The 20,813-nt window shown below is 35.6% G+C and overlaps 3 protein-coding genes across 6 annotated transcripts; 2 read left to right on the forward strand and 1 right to left on the reverse strand.

The window, feature by feature from the left end:
- The first annotated feature begins 491 nt into the window (after window positions 1–491).
- On the forward strand, window positions 492–6,702 carry LOC125210643 (protein NTM1-like 9). The gene is made up of 6 exons (XM_048110194.1): window positions 492–895; window positions 1,487–1,791; window positions 4,357–4,656; window positions 4,759–5,064; window positions 5,700–6,041; window positions 6,223–6,702. The coding sequence occupies exons 1-6, from the start codon at window positions 739–741 to the stop codon at window positions 6,433–6,435; spliced, it is 1,623 nt and encodes a 540-aa protein (XP_047966151.1). The 5' UTR covers window positions 492–738; the 3' UTR covers window positions 6,436–6,702.
- A 1,722-nt stretch (window positions 6,703–8,424) lies between these two features.
- LOC125215732 (heavy metal-associated isoprenylated plant protein 30-like) lies at window positions 8,425–9,967 on the forward strand. The gene is made up of 3 exons (XM_048117260.1): window positions 8,425–8,718; window positions 9,366–9,441; window positions 9,527–9,967. Exons 1-3 carry the CDS (start codon window positions 8,554–8,556, stop codon window positions 9,847–9,849), a joined length of 564 nt encoding a protein of 187 aa, XP_047973217.1. The 5' UTR covers window positions 8,425–8,553; the 3' UTR covers window positions 9,850–9,967.
- A 7,493-nt stretch (window positions 9,968–17,460) lies between these two features.
- LOC125212164 (B3 domain-containing protein Os03g0120900-like) lies at window positions 17,461–20,482 on the reverse strand. 4 transcript variants are annotated; one of them, XR_007174622.1, is made up of 4 exons: window positions 19,250–20,482; window positions 18,929–19,009; window positions 18,363–18,432; window positions 17,461–17,648 (listed from the first exon to the last, which is right to left on the reverse strand). XR_007174622.1 is itself a non-coding variant. In XM_048112253.1 (2 exons), exon 1 carries the CDS (start codon window positions 20,204–20,206, stop codon window positions 19,250–19,252), a length of 957 nt encoding a protein of 318 aa, XP_047968210.1. In that variant the 5' UTR covers window positions 20,207–20,481; the 3' UTR covers window positions 18,095–18,432. The 4 variants fall into 4 exon arrangements, 1 of the variants encoding a protein (XP_047968210.1); XR_007174620.1 differs by lacking the exon at window positions 18,929–19,009 and having other exon boundaries at window positions 17,462–17,648; window positions 19,250–20,481; XR_007174621.1 differs by lacking the exons at window positions 17,461–17,648; window positions 18,929–19,009 and adding an exon at window positions 17,718–17,854 and having other exon boundaries at window positions 19,250–20,481.
- Window positions 20,483–20,813: the final 331 nt, after the last annotated feature.

A 20,813-nucleotide genomic window follows, 5' to 3' on the forward strand; every position in this document is an offset into this window, starting at 1 on the left:
GTCTTGCAACTGAAAATAACGTTTGAAATGGTTCTAGGTTGTTACTAATAATAAGTTCTCTCTCCTTTCCTACCAATAAATCAAGGGTTCGAGTTAATACGGACACACGATAAATGCGGAATCAAATGGAATATACCCTGATATGAATAAAAACTAATAAAAATATCTTTTAAAAAAATTAATCAAAAGAAAAGGAAATAAAAAAACCAGTGTGTCCCTTGTTCACACAGAAGCACAAGCAGAAGCTACTGCCAATCTGAGTAAATTAGTTCGATCGATATTCGTACGGACCTCCCTACGGTCCACCCCCATGTAATACGTCCTCTTCTCCCTCAGTTTCAAATTCGTAATATTTATTTAAATAGCAAAGCAACAAGCCTGATTTTAATTTTTTAAAGGCAGAAATGAAGAGAATCTATAACAAACACCATAAGATGACAAAAAAGATAATTCTTTTATATATTGATGAGTCCAAAAACACGAGTCTTTCACTGTTTCTAATAGATGAGGTATTGGGTATGGGAGTGAGTGATTGTTACAGTGATCGAGGTCGGAAAGCAATTATAGAGGGTATCGTGATTGGCTACTACTGCTCTTCACCTTTTTTTGTTGCCCACCACGTGAAACCAAAAAGCTCAACCCCAAAAAAGTAAATCGATTCTAGGGATTAATAGCTCCACCAATTTCCCTTGCTTTGCTGTAATTTTCCAACTGCGGTGATTTTTCCTGCTTAATGTGATGAAATTGGAGGCTTTGCCCAAGGGCTTCCGCTTCCGCCCCACGGATGAGGAGCTCGTCAATCATTATTTGAGGCTCAAGATCAACGGCCGTCATTCTGAAGTTGAGGTCATCCCTGAGATTGACGTCTGTAAATGGGAGCCGTGGGATCTCCCTGGTATGCTTTTTTGTTACTCTCTTTCAAATTTCATTCTCCTAATGTGGTAGCATCTAATAGTTTTGGTACTTGTTGTTTTGTCAAATTTGTATTTTAACTTGGGAGAAATTGCTATTTCTGGCTGATACTCAATGGAAAGTTTGCATTGTTCATACATATTGTAGTGTGGATCAATTTAGTAATCTACTTTATGCTTGTAGGATTCGTCACCCAAAATTTCACCTTTATAATTTTCTTAGAATGAATGAAGTTGAGCATGAAGAGCTTCTGAGCTTGACTAGGTAAAATGTTATTCTGAATTGTTATTTAATATTGCTAGCTTGGATCTTCTTGTAAACTACACTAAGAGAAATACCAATCCCTTTTGACTTAGGCTCGAGAAATTTCTGGCGTCACAAGTTTCACTTCCTACTTTTACTTCTTTATGCGTAACCTGAAGTGTGATCAAGCTACATTTAGTAAGGGTTAATTAGATAATGGAAGTTTCTTATGGATTGTAAGGCCATATATGTAGACTAAACTTCACTTCTGTTTTTTTTTTATGCATAAACAAATGAAGATTTTCATTCCTTATTGTTTGATTTTGTTCAGCACTCTCCGTTATAAAATCTGATGACCCAGAGTGGTTTTTCATTTGCCCCCGTGATAAAAAATATCCAAATGGGTATCGTTCTAATAGAGCCACAGAAGCTGGTTATTGGAAAGCTACAGGAAAGGACCGTACCATAAAATCTCGCAAATCATCCCCATCAGGTCACTCCCATTCTCATGTGATTGGGTTGAAGAAAACTCTAGTCTTTTATAGGGGCCGTGCTCCAAAGGGTGAACGGACAAATTGGATAATGCATGAGTATCGTGCCACTGAACCAGATCTTGATGGCACTGGTCCTGGACAGGTCAATAATCATATCATGTCTCTTCCTCGTCTTCTCATGCACATACATGAAACATATGCATAATACTATAAAGACACACAGTCACATATACTTGTTATTTTCTGGTTCCATGCTAAATTCCTTTTACGTTTTTCTGGTTCCATGCTAAATTCCTTTTACGTGGTATATTTAGTTGTGGTAATTTGAGAAAATAAAATGTGATCCTAGCTATACTGATATCAACCTAGATTGTTCATCAACATGTCATTTTCATTTTCACTAATTGTTTTTCACAACATACTAGTGGTCTTTCCTGTAGTAGTGTATGCCTTTTGTGATCAGTTTGTCAATTATTTGTGGAATGCTTGCCATATTCAAAACCATACTCCGTCTCAAAATTAGATTGCTGTCTGTTTGGGAATTACCTGACTTGAAGTGAAAACTCACTTGGTGAATTCTGCTTTGACTAGATTCTTCCAAAACTAATGTAGTAATGTTATGTACAATTGATTTGTGCTTCTGTATCTGTTAATAATTTACAATTTTGAAGGTGTGGTAAATTTCAATCAAAACTTCTATAAGTTTGACTTGGATTCTGAGTATCCTAACTAACTCATGGAAGTCTTAGTTTGGAAATTGCAGGATTGAATTTCAATATTCCATGCTCTCATATATGGAATTTATATATGGAGTATATATACCTGATAATGAAATCTACTAATGAAATAGTTCCAACAAACTGAAGAAAAAGATAGTGATGAGAATTTAAATACCTATTTCTAAACTAATACTCCTAGATTTTTATTGCCTTAAGTTTTGGGTGAGATCTTGAAAATATGTTTCCAATTGAAGACATGACATACAGGGATTTGAAATATTTTTTCCCCTTGTGTAACAAAGAAGTGACAGCTAAAACCAACTAATTTCCACTATCCAAACAGAGTTGGTTAATGAACTCCTACTTAATGTGTTAGATATGTCCTTAAATACTTGAAATAAATAATTTAGATGGCACTAGCAAGAATAGATAAACAAGGTGAACACTGACAAGTGACAATAGGACTGGATTTGGCCAAAAATCTAATTTTTCATGATCAAATCATGCATTTTTGGCAAGTTACTCCATGAGTGAAATTGAATCCATTGTAAGGAAAAATGTTGAAGTGATTATGTTTGAAGTGATGAGACGTTTTGTTTGAAGAATGAGGATTTTATGTGGGAAGCAATGGTTATATAGAAAACATTTTTAAGGGAGGTTATTGAGAAACTTAACTTGTTTATATATATGTAAAGTAAAGACCATGAAGTGATCTAGGTCTGGTTTCACTTGATCAGTTTCCTGATTATTCTTTTAGGGTCTTCCACAAATATTATCCCACCAATTCTTTTCCATGTCCATCCAATGTAATGAGGATTTCTATTAACTTGCCTGCACACACACACACCCCAAAATTGTTCCATGCATTATTCTAGGAAGGAAGCAGTTAGTCTTTTTCATGTAATAATAAATAGTACTCGCGTTTCTTTCACATCATCTTACTAGTCTTTGTTCTTTCAGTAGTTTTGTTTCTTGCCCTGCCTAATGATTCCCTTGTATCAAAACAAGCCTTCAGTTATCTATTTAGATATAATCTCAATCATCTGTATAGCTCGTTATGTGTGTGTGTGCTTAACGTATTTTCCCTCCTTTGTATAAATATCCTGTACACGCAGCGCTTTCTTCTCCTCAGACCAAGAACTTCTGAGTAGGATTGACGGGTCAATTAGGCTATCGTGTTTGATACCGTCTTGGTTTGACATAAAAGATTGTAAACTAACAAAGTGAAGTATTCTAAGATGCATATGTAGAGTGTATAATATGTCATGGTAGTGCTTGACAAGCTACTTCAGATATTATCTTGTAATTTTATTTATAGTTCGCACAAATATTTGTGTAATCTCAATTGACTTTTATTACTCCCTCCGTTCTGCGTTAATAGAGTCGTATTCCTATTTGGGACAATCCAACGTAATAGAGTCATTTCCATTTTTGGCCAAAGTTAACACATTTAATCTCCCTTATTTTATTTTTTCTCCTACTTTGTTCTCTTTAAAAATTTCTCTCTTCTACTTTATTCTCTCTTCACTTATCTACTGTATCATATCTCTTACTTCATTCTCTCTCCACTTAACACTAAATATCTTTTTCCTTAATCTCTGTGCCGAAAATAAACGCCTCCATTTTCTTGGAATGGAGGGAGTATTATTTAGCATCTTCAGTAGTTATAATTTGGTCAATAGACGGCTTGAGCATGCCACTGAGTCACTGACAATGATAATATGCACAATTTGACTGTTAACAAGCTACCGGAGTTATGCAACTATATAGTCTCTCTAGCAACATAAATTTGTCCATTTAGTCTGTTATTGAGATGCTCCTGAAAACCTGAAAATTAGTTAAGGAATTGACAAAAATACCTCTAATCTACACCCTTCAGTGTACAGTACTGGACCCCAACCCCTTATATGCCCACTGCTTCTGCACCTTTGTGATTGAGATTACTTGCTATTTTGTTTGTAATTAATTATTTTTTCCCATTGCTTCAGGGTGACTATGTCCTATGTCGCTTGTTCCACAAGACAGATGAGAGGCTTGACAATTTGAAATGCACTGGAGTAGATCATATTGGCTCAGTCCCATCTACAGAAAAATCTTCTCCTGATGATGTATCTTCAGATGTGTTTCGAGATCCATCGATGGTGGATATGCAGATGGTTAAGGAACCAGGAGATGTAAAGAAGTGGTTGACGGATCCGGTGGACTGTCTGACTCCTACTAACCTAGCACCTGTTGAAAGCTGTGCATCTGATGGTATCGATCACTCAGGAGAAGAAACAGCAGTGGAGGTGACTTATGAATATTTGGGATATCATTTGCTACTTATCATCTTTCTCTTTTATAACTAAAATAGAACTCAAACTTTAGCTTTTCTTCCACCATATTATCAGGTATCTCTGCCTCTGCGAGCTGATTCAATGCATGAAGGAGCCACCCACAATCAATTTGATGACAAGGGCTTGGGTGCCTTTGAATCACACCCTTATGCAGATTTGGTGGATCCCATTGGTTCACCCTTTGCTGCTGACTTTGGCTACGAAAGAAATGGATTGCATTTTCAAGATGGCACATCTGAACCAGATGCATCCCTGTCAGACCTATTGGAGGGACTTCAAAATTATGGAAACTGCTTCTATGAAGCGTCAACTAGCAACAAGACCTATGATCCAAATCAAGCACCAATTGCATTTAGTAAGGTGAGACTGTAACTTCATTTCACGTCATAAAACACATGGCAATGTTCAAGCAGCGGTAGCATAGTCTCTCTTCTTTATTTTCAAATATTCTTATCCTTTTTTTTTGTTAAGCTCAATGCTCCATACATGATTGCCCCATTCTTATTTGCTCTTAAAATACCAATTTCTTATCCTTTTGATCCCTTATCTTACTCACACTAGGACCCATCATTTACATGTACTATTTCGTATGAAGAAACTTTGAAGTGCACTATTTGTTATCAAAAGGTGCAATAGTCACCCAAACACATTTCATTTTCAAACCAATATTTCAAAAGGCTTAAAATCATTCATCAAATGTACAGTATATTTTTAATTTCCACACAAATTCTAATACTATTTGGTAAACTGTACTGTAAATACTCAATATAGGTAATTAGAACAGAAAATGAAACCAAACCTCCCCTTAGTATCTTGAACTCATTGCACTTCAAGTTTGTAGCGATTGTAGATTAATCATGCTCCAAGCTTTCCTTTTAAACACAAATACTTTGCATAATTTTTAGCTGTGTTTTGACTATTGAGCTTGAAATCTCCCAGCTCTGATACTTCTAATCCTGCCATGTGATGCTCATTACACTACTGACAACCTGCAGGATGAAAAATCTCCAAGCTTTTCTGGAGTACCATCCACCGATCATTCCCGTTCCTGCTATGCTGCTGAAGAAGCGGGTTCTTCAGCAGATACAGCTGGAGGATCATTCCTTAGACGAATTGAGACATCTTGCCACCCTAGTTCGAGCAAAGATGACAATACCCCTGTTAGTGAAACTGGAATCATGATTCGATCTCGCCAGCCACGAAATCCACCCAGTTTTGTGGACTTTACACCCCAGGGAACTGCTCCAAGACGACTGCGCCTTTGGTTGAGTCCCAGACCAGATTCCAAGTATAGCGACAGATCCAAGGAAGATGAATCACAATCACTTAGCAAACAGGTGAGTTCCATTAATACATGACATATGTATGGACTTAAACTAAATATTTTAAAAGTTCAAGCATACAATAACTGAAAGGGAGGACCATATCTAAACTGTTTTATTCTGGGAACCATATTGCATTATGTCATCTTTGTACTACTAGAGTTACCGTTAAACCTTCCTGTTTATTCTGTCTCAGGATGCCGAGATTGCCCACAAAAATGATCCAAACTTAGCTGCAAAACATGGACAAAACAGCAATCTAAGAACGCCCTCACCTCAAATAACAGGCCTCCTCTCTATTCGCGGAGCTTCAGGTTCTATGAAAGTGTATGCTGTCGGCGTATACATAGCTATAATCCTATCTGTTCTTCTTGTGATATGGATCTGCCCCAGGCTGCAGCTCTACTAGGCCAACCTGTAAATTATGTGTGGTAATCTTAATTATTAGCAATACATTGTTCCTCTCTTTCTAACCACACACTTTCCTGTATAAATTTAGTTCGTGTAGAGAGATATCGATGTTCGTTAGTAGTTAATGTTTGCATAATGAAAATGATGTTGTTTAGGAAGTTCTTAACTTTCTCAGACTTCTACTCAGACATGGTCCATGGAGCTATATTTTAGATGTGTATCCAGTAAAATAATCTGTCTAGATTATACAAAGCATTTTTCAATATATTATAAACACTTTTGCACAATTTGTGTTCAAGTATGGGGCCGAGACAGTGCTAGTATAGGCTGTAGCATGTCCTTTACTCATTATCATGATTTGGGATTTATTATTATGTTTGTGGCCCAATTTTTAGGGTTTAGAATTAAATTTTCTAGTTTAGGGTTAAAAATTTATCACTTTTATTTTGTAAGTGGAGTGGTGGGGATGTAGAGGACTAAGAGGAGTTGTGACATTCCTAATTTTTATATGCTACACTTTTTACATTATTTATTCAAGTTTGTTTAGTCGTGCTATAATAATTAATAGTACTACTCTTATTATTATTCTTGAAAAAGTAGTATTGGCTATGTTACAAACTGAAATGCAATTTCATTTTACACTGCTTTTACATTTTAGGTGAACATTGTCGATAGCCATTGGTTGAAATCTGAGGCATACATGTTACTGTATATTTCCAAAGTAAAGACAACATGAAGAATAAAGAAAAGTGTGGGTGCTCATATCTCTGCAGTTGGTCAACATCAATAAAATTCCAAACCGATCTCTTATTATGCTGATTTGGTTCTGTTCTGTATCGTAGATTAGCATTTTTCTTATTCTCATTTATCAACATGTCCAACATACAGGGTGCAACCGAATTGAACCGACCCGACCCGAATAATAAGATGCTAAAACTTACTGATCACCTGGATATTTATCTACCAATGCCTCAAGAAGATTCACACGCTCTACTGAGCATAAATGAAACACATAAATACATGATGAAATACACATAATTTTGCACCGTGGCATTGAAAATCTATCCATTAGTAGTATATATGTTAGTGTTTTCACCTGCTACTATTTGGTAGTATCGCATAAATTAAAAAGAGATTAAAGATGGATTCTTGGTAAGATTAATATATTAATCAATTTCCCCTATATATAGGTAGGTACTAATAACTAGTAGTATAAGGTTATGATGGTTGTGTAGGCTTTCAAGAGAACCTTTACCTTAGCGCGTAAGAATTCGGATAACAATAATTATCGTGGGAATAATGGAACCAAAATCTTTGTTGCTTTAGTCCATATCATTTCTATCTCGATCTCTCCCATCAATATTTGTAGGATTTTTTTGTGCACACGTGATGCAGTATTATACTATACTACTTTGCACCCAATTTTCTCAATATTGCATTAAAATTTAAACAATACTTTTAAATAAAAAAAAATACTCCTATATCTTTATAAATTACAAGAGTATACACAAGTGTAGCCATCAGATGATTTTGATGCCATGGAATAATTTGTATACAATAGATGGAAGATGGTAGATTGTACATGTTGAGTAAAGAAACATAAAAAGTAGATATTTTGCTAGATAAAATAGAATATTACTTGGTAACATTGTATTTTAACTCATGATATCAAGTCCATCTGCAGAAATATTCTGTTCTTAAGTAGTGTCAGCAGCCATTTGAGATTGAAAGTGGCCTTATAGTCCAGATGCCATTCCCTCCCAAAAGGGTCATTTTTATTTTATACACAAAAATCAATCTTTTCTTTATTACTATTATTAATGGTGTCAAGGAATTAGATATTTGATGAGAGAAAAGAATATTGCAGAGTTAGTCGACATGCCACGGAAACAAGACCCCTCAAAACAGCACTAACATAAAAAAAAATAGAAATAAAAGAAGAATTGGATGGAAGGGAATAGTTGCATTAAACAGACAACATTGTGCGGAATATATGACAAGGAAGAAAGCAAGAGATGCCTTTTTGAGGAATAATTTTGGGTTCAAGTTGGATCATTAGTCTGCTAATCCTTTCTTCATCAACTTACTCTCTCTCTCTTTATATTCTCTCCAAAAAATGGCTAAGTTGGTAAAGAGGCTATTTGGCTCCTTGTTTTCTGCCTTGACATATTGCTTTGTGAACTATCAAGATCATCACCACCATCATCATCTTCATCATCACACTGCAAATTCCACTCATTTCAAAGCCATGCCTAAGAAGGGTCGCCCTCTCTCTCTTCAGGTTTATAACATATACATGCATAAATAGAAATTCTTCATGTTCACTAATATATTATGCCATGTAGTTTTATTATATTGTGATGATTATGCCAATATTATGTATTTCTAGATTATATGTGTTTGTGTTTTTCTTGTTTGAAATTACTTACTCCATAAACCCTCTAAATGATTCGAACGCCCGACCAATTAGCTGAAAGGGAAGCGTTTTTTGAACTCGATTGCTATTGAAGAATTTGATCATCTTTGTTAAAGGATCCATAAAGAGGGCTTCATCTAATTCAAATGTTTGAGATTGATTTATTTATGATTTAATGATGTTAATTAATAGCTTAATTAGTTTGTTTGCAACCCTTTGATTTTTTATTTGTTTTGCTTAATTTCCTGTTCTTCCGCGCGCGCCGAATTTGATTTTTAAAATATGATTAAATGGAGACATGGTTGAGTTTATGATAAACTTAATTAATTAAAGCCACTTTAGTTTAATATGTGATAATATGTTTGAAATAACAAAAGGAACAAATGGAAGTGGAATAAGAAGAAAGGTGAATGAACGGATGGATATGCGTTTGATTAATGTAAACAGTAGTGGAAACAGAATCTCTTAAAAAATGCACATTTTAGATTATGAATTAATAAGCCACTTTACAGACAGTGGAGCTCAAAGTCAGGATGTGTTGCACTGGGTGCGAGAGAGTTGTCAAAGAGGCCATTCACAAACTCCGAGGTAAATACTGAATCATGATTAATGGAACGAAGGGAGTATTATTTTTAAAATAATTATAATAATAAAAGTCGGTATGATTGAGTAGGTGTGGACTCAGTGGAGGTGGAATTGGAGATGGAGAAGGTGACGGTTATGGGATACGTGGACCGGAATAAGGTGCTGAAGGCGGTGCGTAGGGCGGGAAAGAGGGCGGAGTTTTGGCCGTATCCTAACCCGCCGCTCTACTTCACGACGGCCAACCACTATTTCAAGGACACCACCGTCGAGTACAAGGAGAGTTATAACTACTGGCGCCACGGCTACAACATGCCCGACCGCCACGGCTCGTTGCCTGTCACCCACCGTGGCGATGACAAAGTTAGCAACTTCTTCAACGACGACAATGTTAATGCATGTCATATTATGTAATGTTATTGTTTAATTTATGAATATGCAATCTGTAAATCTCTTTGTATAAATTGAAGAGATTTAAGATTCAATCTATATTGTTCTTTTCCTCAATTTTAAGAAAAAAAAGGTTTGTATATATTACATTCGTCTTTGTGAGTCCATATGTTTTCCTTAAAATAATTATGTACACCTATACGACATACTAAGTGACTCGAACCTCGACCTGTTGACTAAAAGAGAAAAACGGTTCACTAATCGACTTGCATTTCATAGTATGATGTGCCTACGTGAGTATGCGTCAATGGGAGTTTGTGTTTTTGCAATTTACAAAATAATAATCTCAAAAATGAATTTGAAGTGAATCATTAAAGATAGTGTATCACCGCAAAGCTTAGTTGAATGCCTCTGTGAACTTCGTTTCATAAATAATTTGGGCCAAATAAAAAGAAATTGAACGGGTTGCTTAAGCCCATTTAACGTGGCTGGGCTTTGGAGTTTTGGTCGACTGTTTTTGTTTTGTGAATTTTAATTCCATTAAATTGACTACTTTGATTATGTGAACATAGGCAAAATGATCTTACAAAGTAACATCAGCTAATTCAAGCTATGAATTTGGGCTTCATTGGACTCTATGGGCCCAATCATCAATATTACAACGAACCGGCCCAAGAAAAGTAGAATATCCACCATGGATATTGATCCTTCAGTTTATGCTAAAAGATAAATTTGGGGTACAATCATCGCCCTGGCCCATATTACTTCGCCAGGATCCAATTTAATGTTGTAAATATCTATTATAGATGTCATTCTCTTATTGGATGAATGCAAATCTGAGTTTGAATTCCAAACTGAACAAAAATTTATCTTTTTCAATATTATTATTTTATACTTTCAATTTCAATGCAAGTATTCTACACTGTCACAATATGGTTGGTAGGTTAGCCAAAACAAAAACCATATTCAAAATTAGGAATTATTTTTAGCCTCTAGATCATGAAAATTAATTATAGTAAATCAATAATTTTAAATGAAGCTATGGTCTTAAATTCAAATTCCATAAAAATTACAAATTTGAGTTAATACACATTTTTCTAACTAATGCATACATGTTAAAAGTGAAATTTCATTGTCAATTGTTTTTATTTAAAAACTTGTTTTTTGTTCAAACCCTACCAAGTGCCAACCTTAATGTATAAAGTAAATTATTGTAAATTACGCTTTCTGCATCAGGACCACGAAAGTGCAATTTCTTTATACGATAAGTTCAAATAATTTGGATTTTGTACACAAAGTGATGCTTTTATTTCATGATAAATCCTATCCTATAGTATATAAATTCACATGGGCATATGCATTCTCATGTGGCAATGCCCCATTACAGAGACGATAGTTACAAGAAAAGAGTAGGATATGTTAGATGGAGAGGAGTTGGTATATATTTATGAGGAATGAATTGTGGTAATTAATATTGGAATTAAAAGAGTAGTATAAAAAGGAGAATGTGATGAGACGAAAATAGAAAGGAAAAGGGATGGGTGGCCTGTGGGGACAAGAGCATTTGGTCTTGGAGTTTTGGGTGATACATTGCCACAATCCACCAATTAATGCGTGTGGGCCCCTCGTTTTTTGTTTAATTTTTTTTTAAAAAAATAAAAAAATGAAAATGTGAGTATGATGTTTATAAATGTAAAATGTGTCCCACTAGGGTTGGTTGCTTGAGAAATGCACAAGTCTTGTTTACGGCTGTGTTGACAAGTTGCTGTCAATCTCTACAATTCGTTATTATTATTATTGCTGCTGCTGTTTCATTTCTGGGATCTGCTGCCTTTTTTTTAAATGCTAAACCTATATATTTTTTTCATCTGACAAATCTTCTGTATAAGGATGTTGTTTCATCACAACTCAAAATATATTGGGCTCAGTAGCATTCAATTAGATTTTAATGAAGTTTGGGTTGGTAAATAAAAAGCAGTTTTTTTTATCATTTAAATAGGAAGGGAGCATATTCATGGAAAAGGAGATGAACCTGACAGTGAGCAATGTAAATCCAAGGATCTGTTTGGGTTTTAAAAATAGAAGAACCTTGCTGGATTCGAGAAAAAAACTAGCTTCTAGCTCCTATCTAGCCTCTGCCTTTCCCCCTTAGCTTTACCTTTGTAAATATTCCTCCCCCTTTCTCTATTTTTCCATTTCTTTCTACTCCATTAAAATAGAAATTATTTGCAATACAAAATTTAGTGATCATGTTTATTTTGCTACTACTATTTATACAAAATGTTGAGAATTATCCAAAATAGTGCATGCAATGCAACATTATTTAGTAGCCGTACTATACAAATAAAATAAAATAGTTATTGGAAAATGAAGAGGATAACGCCAAATGAGAAATGGAGGGAGAAAGGGATCATTCACGGGGGTCCAGTGTTTGGTGCAATAAAAATAAACACAATGTATAGTATATAAATACATATAATTGAAAAAAAGAAATACGTGGTCCATAGCCATGGGAATGGGATATATTCTGAGATTTGTAGTAATATGATAGCACGCGTTTTAAATCAAATTTGGAAAAAAGCTACTTGTCGCAATCCTTCATTTTTTTGAATTACTGCTTAAATTGAAAAATAAAATTATTAAAATTAAAGAATTGGGCGAAATAGAGTGGACGGTAGGGAAATATATGTGTTTGTTTGATATGGGAAGAGTTTAGAGTGGGGACAGTGTGAACTGTGAAGTAAGGTTTTTGCATTCAAATGTAACATTTCTCCTTTTACATTACCAAACAACAACACCTATAACTTCTATAAATATCTTTTACACAGAGCCCCCCTTCTCTCTTAACACCTTTACTACTTTCTAATCCTACCTCTCTCCCTTTACTTATTCTCCCCTCATCTCCACATCACACACATAGGTAACACCACCATCTCCAAATTATGAATTAAATAATAATAAATAAAATGGAAGATACATTATCGTGTAATTATGTTGTGGACCAATTAGAAAAAGTATGTTGAAAAATTTGGTCCTTTGCCAACCTTTATCTCTCTCTAGATGCTTGATGAATTGTTGACTTTTACTCCTAATCTGGTATGAAAATCAATCTTAGTCCTTAAATTGACGGTGACATTAATTAATCAATACTAATAATCGGTTTGTTTATAAAAACCGATCTCCCTTTATTGTGGAAAGATTTAATTAAGTTTGATTAATTAGATGAAGGGAGTGGTGAGGGAGTGGACACGTCATCGCATTTGCTACGTAATTATGCATACTTAAACACCTAATTTGTTCATTTTGGAGTAGCATTTGATTATGCCTACCAAAACATGCATGGGTGTGAATGGATTATGACTCTTCAAATTTAATATGTTCGAGGCAAACAGATATAAATCCTAAATGAATTAGTAGGGCCTAGGCTAATTAATTAATTAATTAAGGTCCTAGTAAACTTTTAATCGTGCTATAAACCCCCTTTTGTAGATGCTGATACATATTAACCTAAAAAGAAAAAACACATTGTACAACTTACAGCTCTATTCAATTAGCTAATTAAAATATTTATTTCACTCTCTAGCAAAGGACGCCTTTCCAAAACATGAGGGAATCTCTAATTTTTAGTACAGGCAGAAATAGAATCAAAATCAACAAAACAACATGTTAGTTATTTATCCCTATGTATTGGAATCAAGAATCTAATGACTAGCTAGGGTAAATGGCATTTAACCCCACGTGTTTCCTTCTTAAAATACACGAACACTAATTAACAATTATAAAGATATGGTGTAATAAAAGGCTACAAACAAGGCACGATTCTGAATAATTTTAAACTACTAGTAAAAGATATTGTTTGCCACTGCGAAATTTAAAATTAAGTTGATGGAATACTTCGTATACATCACCTACACACCTATGCTTCAAAAATGACTGTAAATGAATTACTAATAGAGTTGAACATTGACATATGTACTGTTATAGTCTTAGTTATATTTTGAGAATATTATTGGTCGTGTCCGTTTAAATATGTCATGAATTGATTAGTACGGAGTATTTCAGTATCCAGCTTAACAATGATCAAACCAAATATTATAATTACGAATCCAAATGTTTATATTCGCAACAAATCTAAAATATTTTTCTTTAATTTTCGTTATTCTTTAAAAATGCATAGACAACTGAATAAAAAAATAGTAGTAATACTATAAATTAATGAATTAGTATCAAGTCTTCTCGTGCTTGTATCCTTAATTATTGAGTCGACCTAATTAGGACACGATAAGTTGTATTATCACTTTCCATATATTACATTCATTCCATTCCTTGTCTTCATTATCTATTATGCAAGTTTGCGCCCCCCTCCACTCCTTGTCATCGCCACCATGGTCACCACCACGTCGATGGGTATATTACACCACAAGATGACTGAATCTTTCATATTGTAATTGTATGGTTCTTGTATCATGTTGAGTTTGTGTCGTTATCGTGTTATTACTGTGTTGTGTTAATATGAATAGGATTGTGTCACTACTATGTTGTGCATTACACGCGATCGAGGCGTGTCGGTTAGCCTAGGGTCGACTGACCACTTTCCTTTTTTTTTTCTTTTTAATAAATCAACCGTTGTGCTGATTTTAAGTTTTTGTTTTATATTTCTCAATGGTTCTTTTCTATATTTTTAATTCTTCGTTCTATAAATACGTTTATTCTCTCATTTCTCTTATCCCATCCCAATTTATTTAATTTTCTTAAAATTCGTCCATCCAATTCTTCTATTTCTCCACATGACAACATCAAAATTTATAGGCCCAAACAATTTTAACTCACTTAATATCGACCCAAGAATGCACTAATAATTCATGCGACAAACTAAATTATTAAACATGCAATTTTAACTCACTTAATATCAAATATGCAATAAACTAAATTATTAATTAGCTGAGAATCTATGAACAAGCAAGACCTTTCACAAGCTACATTACACAATTAAACACTCAAAATTATATTTAAGCAGTACCCATTATTTTAATTCTTCTGTTTAATTCACAAATATGTATGAAGTGTGGCCTTAAAAAGTGTAGTATGGTGATACGCAAGGAACTGTCTTTTAGTCTAAAATAACTATACGGCCTAATCTGCTGAGTTTTATATAGAATTGTAAATTCATCTCTGAATGAAGCAACCATGTGAATTCCCAAAAAGTAAAACTAACAAAGTGGTAAAAAAAAGTGTCATATTTCCCGACCATACCATATACACACATATGTCGTCCAGAGATGTTACAAACAATATGTCATCATCTCATTTAAATAAAATCAAATACTATATAATTATAACGCGTGTGCAATTAAAAATTGTGATTGATGATATTGAAATATGAAACGGACCGGTAGATGATTCCAAGTGGTAGACAATAAGTAGTTAAAAAATATAGTCGTAATTAATTAAGTATATATAGATAATGGATAAAGTAATTATCCAAGAGGAAGGAGATATTATGCAGACTGAGTAAGTCAGGTAGCTGGCAGTTGGGGGAATTAGATGAAAAAGCTGTGTTTCTAGGGATTTGTGAATATGCATGGGTTCCGTTAGCTTTGTCTGCTGAGATGGAATGGAATGGAATCCAACATACATACATATACATATACATATACATATATATGTATGTGACAATGTGTAGTGTATCATCAATATCATTCACCCATCATCATCAACACCTACTATTCTGCTAGCTGCTTCATTCTTCCATCCCCATTTCTAATTTCTAAACAAATATATTTGAATGAAACATATATATTGGGGGTCTGCCCCCATCCTACACACCTACATTCATTCATTGCCTAAACTAACATGAATTAAGCCTGCATCTACACTCATTCATTTCCCATTCCCCTCTCACATATTACTCACAACATAAAGAAACCTACTACTCTACCTACTTCTCTCTAAACCTTGTTTTTTTTCATGGGGACCTCTCTATCCTCTATTCCCCCCAAAAAGTGAGAGAAATCTGCCTTGCTGCAACCCTCTCTCTCTCTCTCTCTCTCTCTCTTCATTGTGACAGCCGGACTCTCTATATGTCTTTCTAGTAACTACTTATGCTGTGTGAAATTTCTAATTAAACTACTTAGTAGTATTAATTAATATTATAAAAATATTGGTGAAGGGGTTTGGATTAGACACAAATTTTGTTAGCTAGTGAGACAGGCATATATATACATTCTTGGAGTTGTGGGATTTTTGGGATGTTGTACAGTTTTGACTTTTGAACTAGATTGTCACATCGCAAGAATTGCTTTGCTTATGACAACTTTGGGACTGCACCTAACTGAAAACTAAGTCCCATTTTTCTGCAATTCTTTTTAGTTACATTTCCATCATGTGTGTGTGTATTATCAATACACAATAGGTCTATGGAAGTTGAGATTCACATATAAAAAAGTTAATGCATTATGCTACAAGATCCAATTCTCATTAAATTTAGAATGTCAGTAATGTTAGTGACTGATCAAGATTCTAGTACTGCTACTTCTGAAAGTAGAGTTTTGTTCCCCGAGACAAGCACAAACCATTATGATTATGTTATGCCCACAATATTGCTACCTAAGAATTGGACACTCATTAATTAATCCAGAGACGAATTACAAATTTCAATTTGTGCGTAATTTTATGCTATCATTACTTCCCTGCGAAACAAAATCAAATGTCCCCTAAAATTCCATATTTTTTGGCTTGCCATGTAGGTAGGTTTTCTCCATTAGTGGTTAGAGTCCTTCTTTTGTGTGTTATGTTGTGAGAACCTATACTCATTTCAGTCCATACAAGAAAGATAAATCACATTTGAGAAGCATAGGTGAGATTTAAAATTGAAACCTAAGAAATATCCACTAGGGATTCTATGCATGGGAGTTTTCTATATTCTAGAGTACTTAATTATAAGATTTGCAATTCAATTTCTTCTATACAACTACACATTGATGATCATACCTTATTGGATCTAATTTTTTTAAATAGTTAAATTCATTGCTGAACTAGGGTTGTTTTATTGAAAAATAAACGAAAAAATTCAAAACCCTCGGACGTCACAAATCAAAGATTTAAGGGTCGAGCGTCATTACAACCTTTACAACGATAACCGGGAAATTAAAGAAGAGGAAAAGGATTCAATAAATGGGAAAAAAAGAGAGGAAGCTTTGTTCTTTCTTCAGATGAGTTCAATATGATAGCAGCATATGTAAATTAAAGGGGTTAGTAGTACTTAAATACTGAATCAGGCTCATCACAGCACCAGCATACGTTCAGACAGCAAGAGCATTATTAGTAATTATGAAAATCTGAGAATCATATTTAGTTAAATCGAACATTTAAAGCTGCCAGAGCATATTCCACATATCAATTGATTTGATATAATAAGACATATGATGCTGCACATGCATACAAGGTTTAAGCATGCATGGTTATTTTAGGTTAACTTTTTTCTCTTTTTCTCTCTACTGTAAAGTGTGTGCTTCTTCTTGACCTAAGCAAATCAACACTTCTCTCATATACAATTACAATATAAACTTCAAATAAAAACTCATATACTACAAATACAATTATTCACAAGAGTTTAGCTAGGTTTCATTCCAAACACACACACTTATAGATCTGTTACAAAAGTAAAATGAGGTAATGATTCTTGACTAAATTATGCTATAATCATAGGGTGGAGTGGCCACAGTGTATATGTTATACAATATCCATTTATATCAGCATTAAAGAAAAAGAAGATTATTGGTACCGAGTATATATCAGCAATGGCAAGCAACTAAAGCATGGTCCTGCACAATTTTTCACAAAGTACATACACAAAATGTATAAATATATGTGTGTGTGTATTATACAGATGCAGAAAGCTTTTCACTTGTTATACAAGTAGCTAATACCATAAGTAGAAAAAAGGTCCACTGATTGCACTATATGCTCATAGCTCGAGATTTATCAATTTAACGCCATTCTGTTATTTGATACTCCCAAAATAGACAGCCTTCATATAGAATTGAGATGAAAAATAAAAATTAAAATATAATCACATATTCATGGGAAGTCTCTTCATGTATATTTATTCAGCAATTACAAATACTTGTAATTAATGCCAAAAATGGTGGAATTTGCCATCAGCTAGCTGCATGCTTTTGCAACTAACATAAGAATTTAGGTCCTAAATGAAAATGCACAATCTTGAAACAATAAAAATAGGGCCACAGCCACAATTGACATGACAAGGTAGAGGAAAAATGATATTGTCAAGTCGAAGAGGAAACATCGGTTTCTAAGTAATTGACCATTTAACATCATGTGTGGAGATGATGATATAGATATACTCTTTTCATCTCATGTAGGGACCAAACTCACCAATTATATAGCTACAAGTTTTCATTGAGATGAAGTATTGAATTTCCCTTCTCCCCCTCACTATCAAATCAAACTGCTAATTCTTCTATTACTATATATCTCCACATAATTATTTTTCCATCACTTACATACATACATACCTTAATATATTTTCTCTCAGTCTCTCCCTCTCTCTCTCCAGATTCCCTTCTTGCCTCGTGTAAAACTTATCTGAAACCATACACACACCATGTTTTGCATATGTTAGGCACAAGATAGTGTATGTGTGTGTGTGCAGCATTCTTTATGAACCACTAATTACTAACTAAGGACTGTTAACTGCTATCTTTCCATAATGTCTGCGATTCAATCCACACCCTAGTAGTATAAAAAATGAAAACAAAAACATCTCTAATGAGTGTTAGGCTCTACTCTTATCTAAAAAGATAAGACCAACCTAATAGTATTTCATTTTAACAAGAATACTTAGATTACCTACACCAACAGGCACACCTTAAATTCAAATAAAAGTGTTAATTCATCACACTCATAAGTCCATATATGCATATAGCATGCAAATGTGAAAACATTTAGGAATTTCATCGAATTGGCAGAATTAAAGAGAAAGAAGAAGAGAATTGGTGAAAAGTAAAAAAGTAGAAGAGCAGAAAAACACAGAAAGTGGTGATAAATGCAAGGAAATAGGCGATGATAGTTGTACATGTACCTCCAAAAGCTGCGAAGGCAGCAGTAGTTGTGGGTGTGGAAGAGATATAAGCAATTAAGACAAAAGGGATAATTCTGCAATCTTTGTTGATTATGAAAGAATTAGAAAGCAGAAGTAGAAATAGAAATAGAAATAGAAATAGGAATAGGAATAGGAATAGTGTGTATAGTCATAGATACAAAAAACATAAAATAACGAGGGAATTGAAGGGAAATGTGTGTTTCATTTCATCTATTTATCCAGTAGTTGCAGTATTCTTTGATTTGATTGTACAAAGAGAATAGAATACTCAAAATCCCCAAACTCAACAATGCAAAATACCTAAATATCCAAATCCAAATCCAAATCCAAGGACATGGATCCCTTCCCTTTGTCGTGAGAGGGCGGCGCCGCCAGCAGCGGGTGGTGGGCCGCGGAGGAGGACAGGATATCGCATTCATCCGAGTCAGAGATAGGACAGTCCATGTTCACGCCGAACAGCCTAAGTCGCTTTGCTGCAGCTTTTCCCTGGACCACCGGCACCGACTCGAACACCATCTGCTCCCTCTGCCCCTGCCCCGCCGCCGCCGCCGCTGCTGCTGCCGTCCCAAACGCCGCTCCTCCCCTCAGGTACACTATCGACCCGGGGGGGCACGGGCTTCCGTTCACCACACTCCCGTACGCGTAGGGCCCGTACCCCGTCGGCGGGTGGTGGTAGTGGTGGTGCGTCGTCGTGTGGAGGTACTCCCGCGGCGGCGCGGGCTGCGTCGGCGGGATGAACAAGGGGCTCCAGGGGTGGTGGTGGAGGGCGCGGAAGGAGAAGTGGTGCGGGATGCTGGAGGAGGCGTGGAGATCCGGCGCGTCGGGGCGGCGGCGCCAGTCGATGAAGAGGCGGTCCTTGGCGAGGTCCCCGACGCCGCGCTGGAAGGAGACGATGTCGCCGGCGTCGAGCTTCTTCTCCTTGACGAAGCGGGACCATCCCTTGGTCATGACGTAGCTCTGGCTGCTGTTCCAGTAGGAGTAGCGGAAGCGCCAGGGCTTGCCGTTGCGGTCCTCGAAATTGAGGAGCAGGCCCTTCTCGTTCGCGGAGGAGTCGAGGGGGAAGTACTTCTCCGCGTGCTGCTTCGGAATCACCAGCCGGTTCAGCTTCCCCACGTCGCTCGGCGTCACCACCTTGTCGAACATGTGCTCGCGCTGCACCGCCGCCGCCGCGCCGGAGCTGCTGCCCTCGCGCCGCGCCTGATCCTCCGCCTCCTCCGCCTCGCCGTAGCTGCTGTAAGGCCTCGGGTGGAAAGACATGATTGTGAGTCCAATTTATGTCGAAACCTGCATCGATTTAGGGTTTGGGAGATGGAGAAAAGAGGGAATTCAGATTTAGAATTAGAGAGATGAAAAAATCGGTCTCGTCTCGATTCTCATCTATGTTTTCTCTACTTCTTCTTCTTCTTCTACTATGTTGTTGACCTTTCTCGCGAGTAGAAAGAAAGGGAGAAATTAAAAATAAATTAAAGAAAAAACAAAGATAGGATTTTAGAGAGAGAAAGTTGAGAATGAGTGTATGTGTGAGTGTGTGAGTGAATATAATGGATGCAGGTTATTTTCTTGGTGGGGTGCCTCGCCCACCCCAGAACCTGCACAGCGTACCCATTTTCTTTCAATTTATATATTCCTACCTAGGAGAGAGAAACATCGAATATATTGACTTCCTTTTTCTTTTTTACATATATACTCCATTAAATTAATTTTAACCAGAAAATTAAACAGTATCATTTCCTATAGAGAAAAATAAGAATAATTAGAAGTGATCAGAAGAACTAATTTAACTTTATACTGTAGTTTGAGCTTAGTACTACTATATATTTCCATGTAATTTTGTATACACGTGCGTATATCGTGTTACACTATC

This window comes from Salvia hispanica, chromosome 3 (genome assembly GCF_023119035.1).
Source record: "Salvia hispanica cultivar TCC Black 2014 chromosome 3, UniMelb_Shisp_WGS_1.0, whole genome shotgun sequence".
NCBI lineage: Eukaryota > Viridiplantae > Streptophyta > Magnoliopsida > Lamiales > Lamiaceae > Salvia > Salvia hispanica.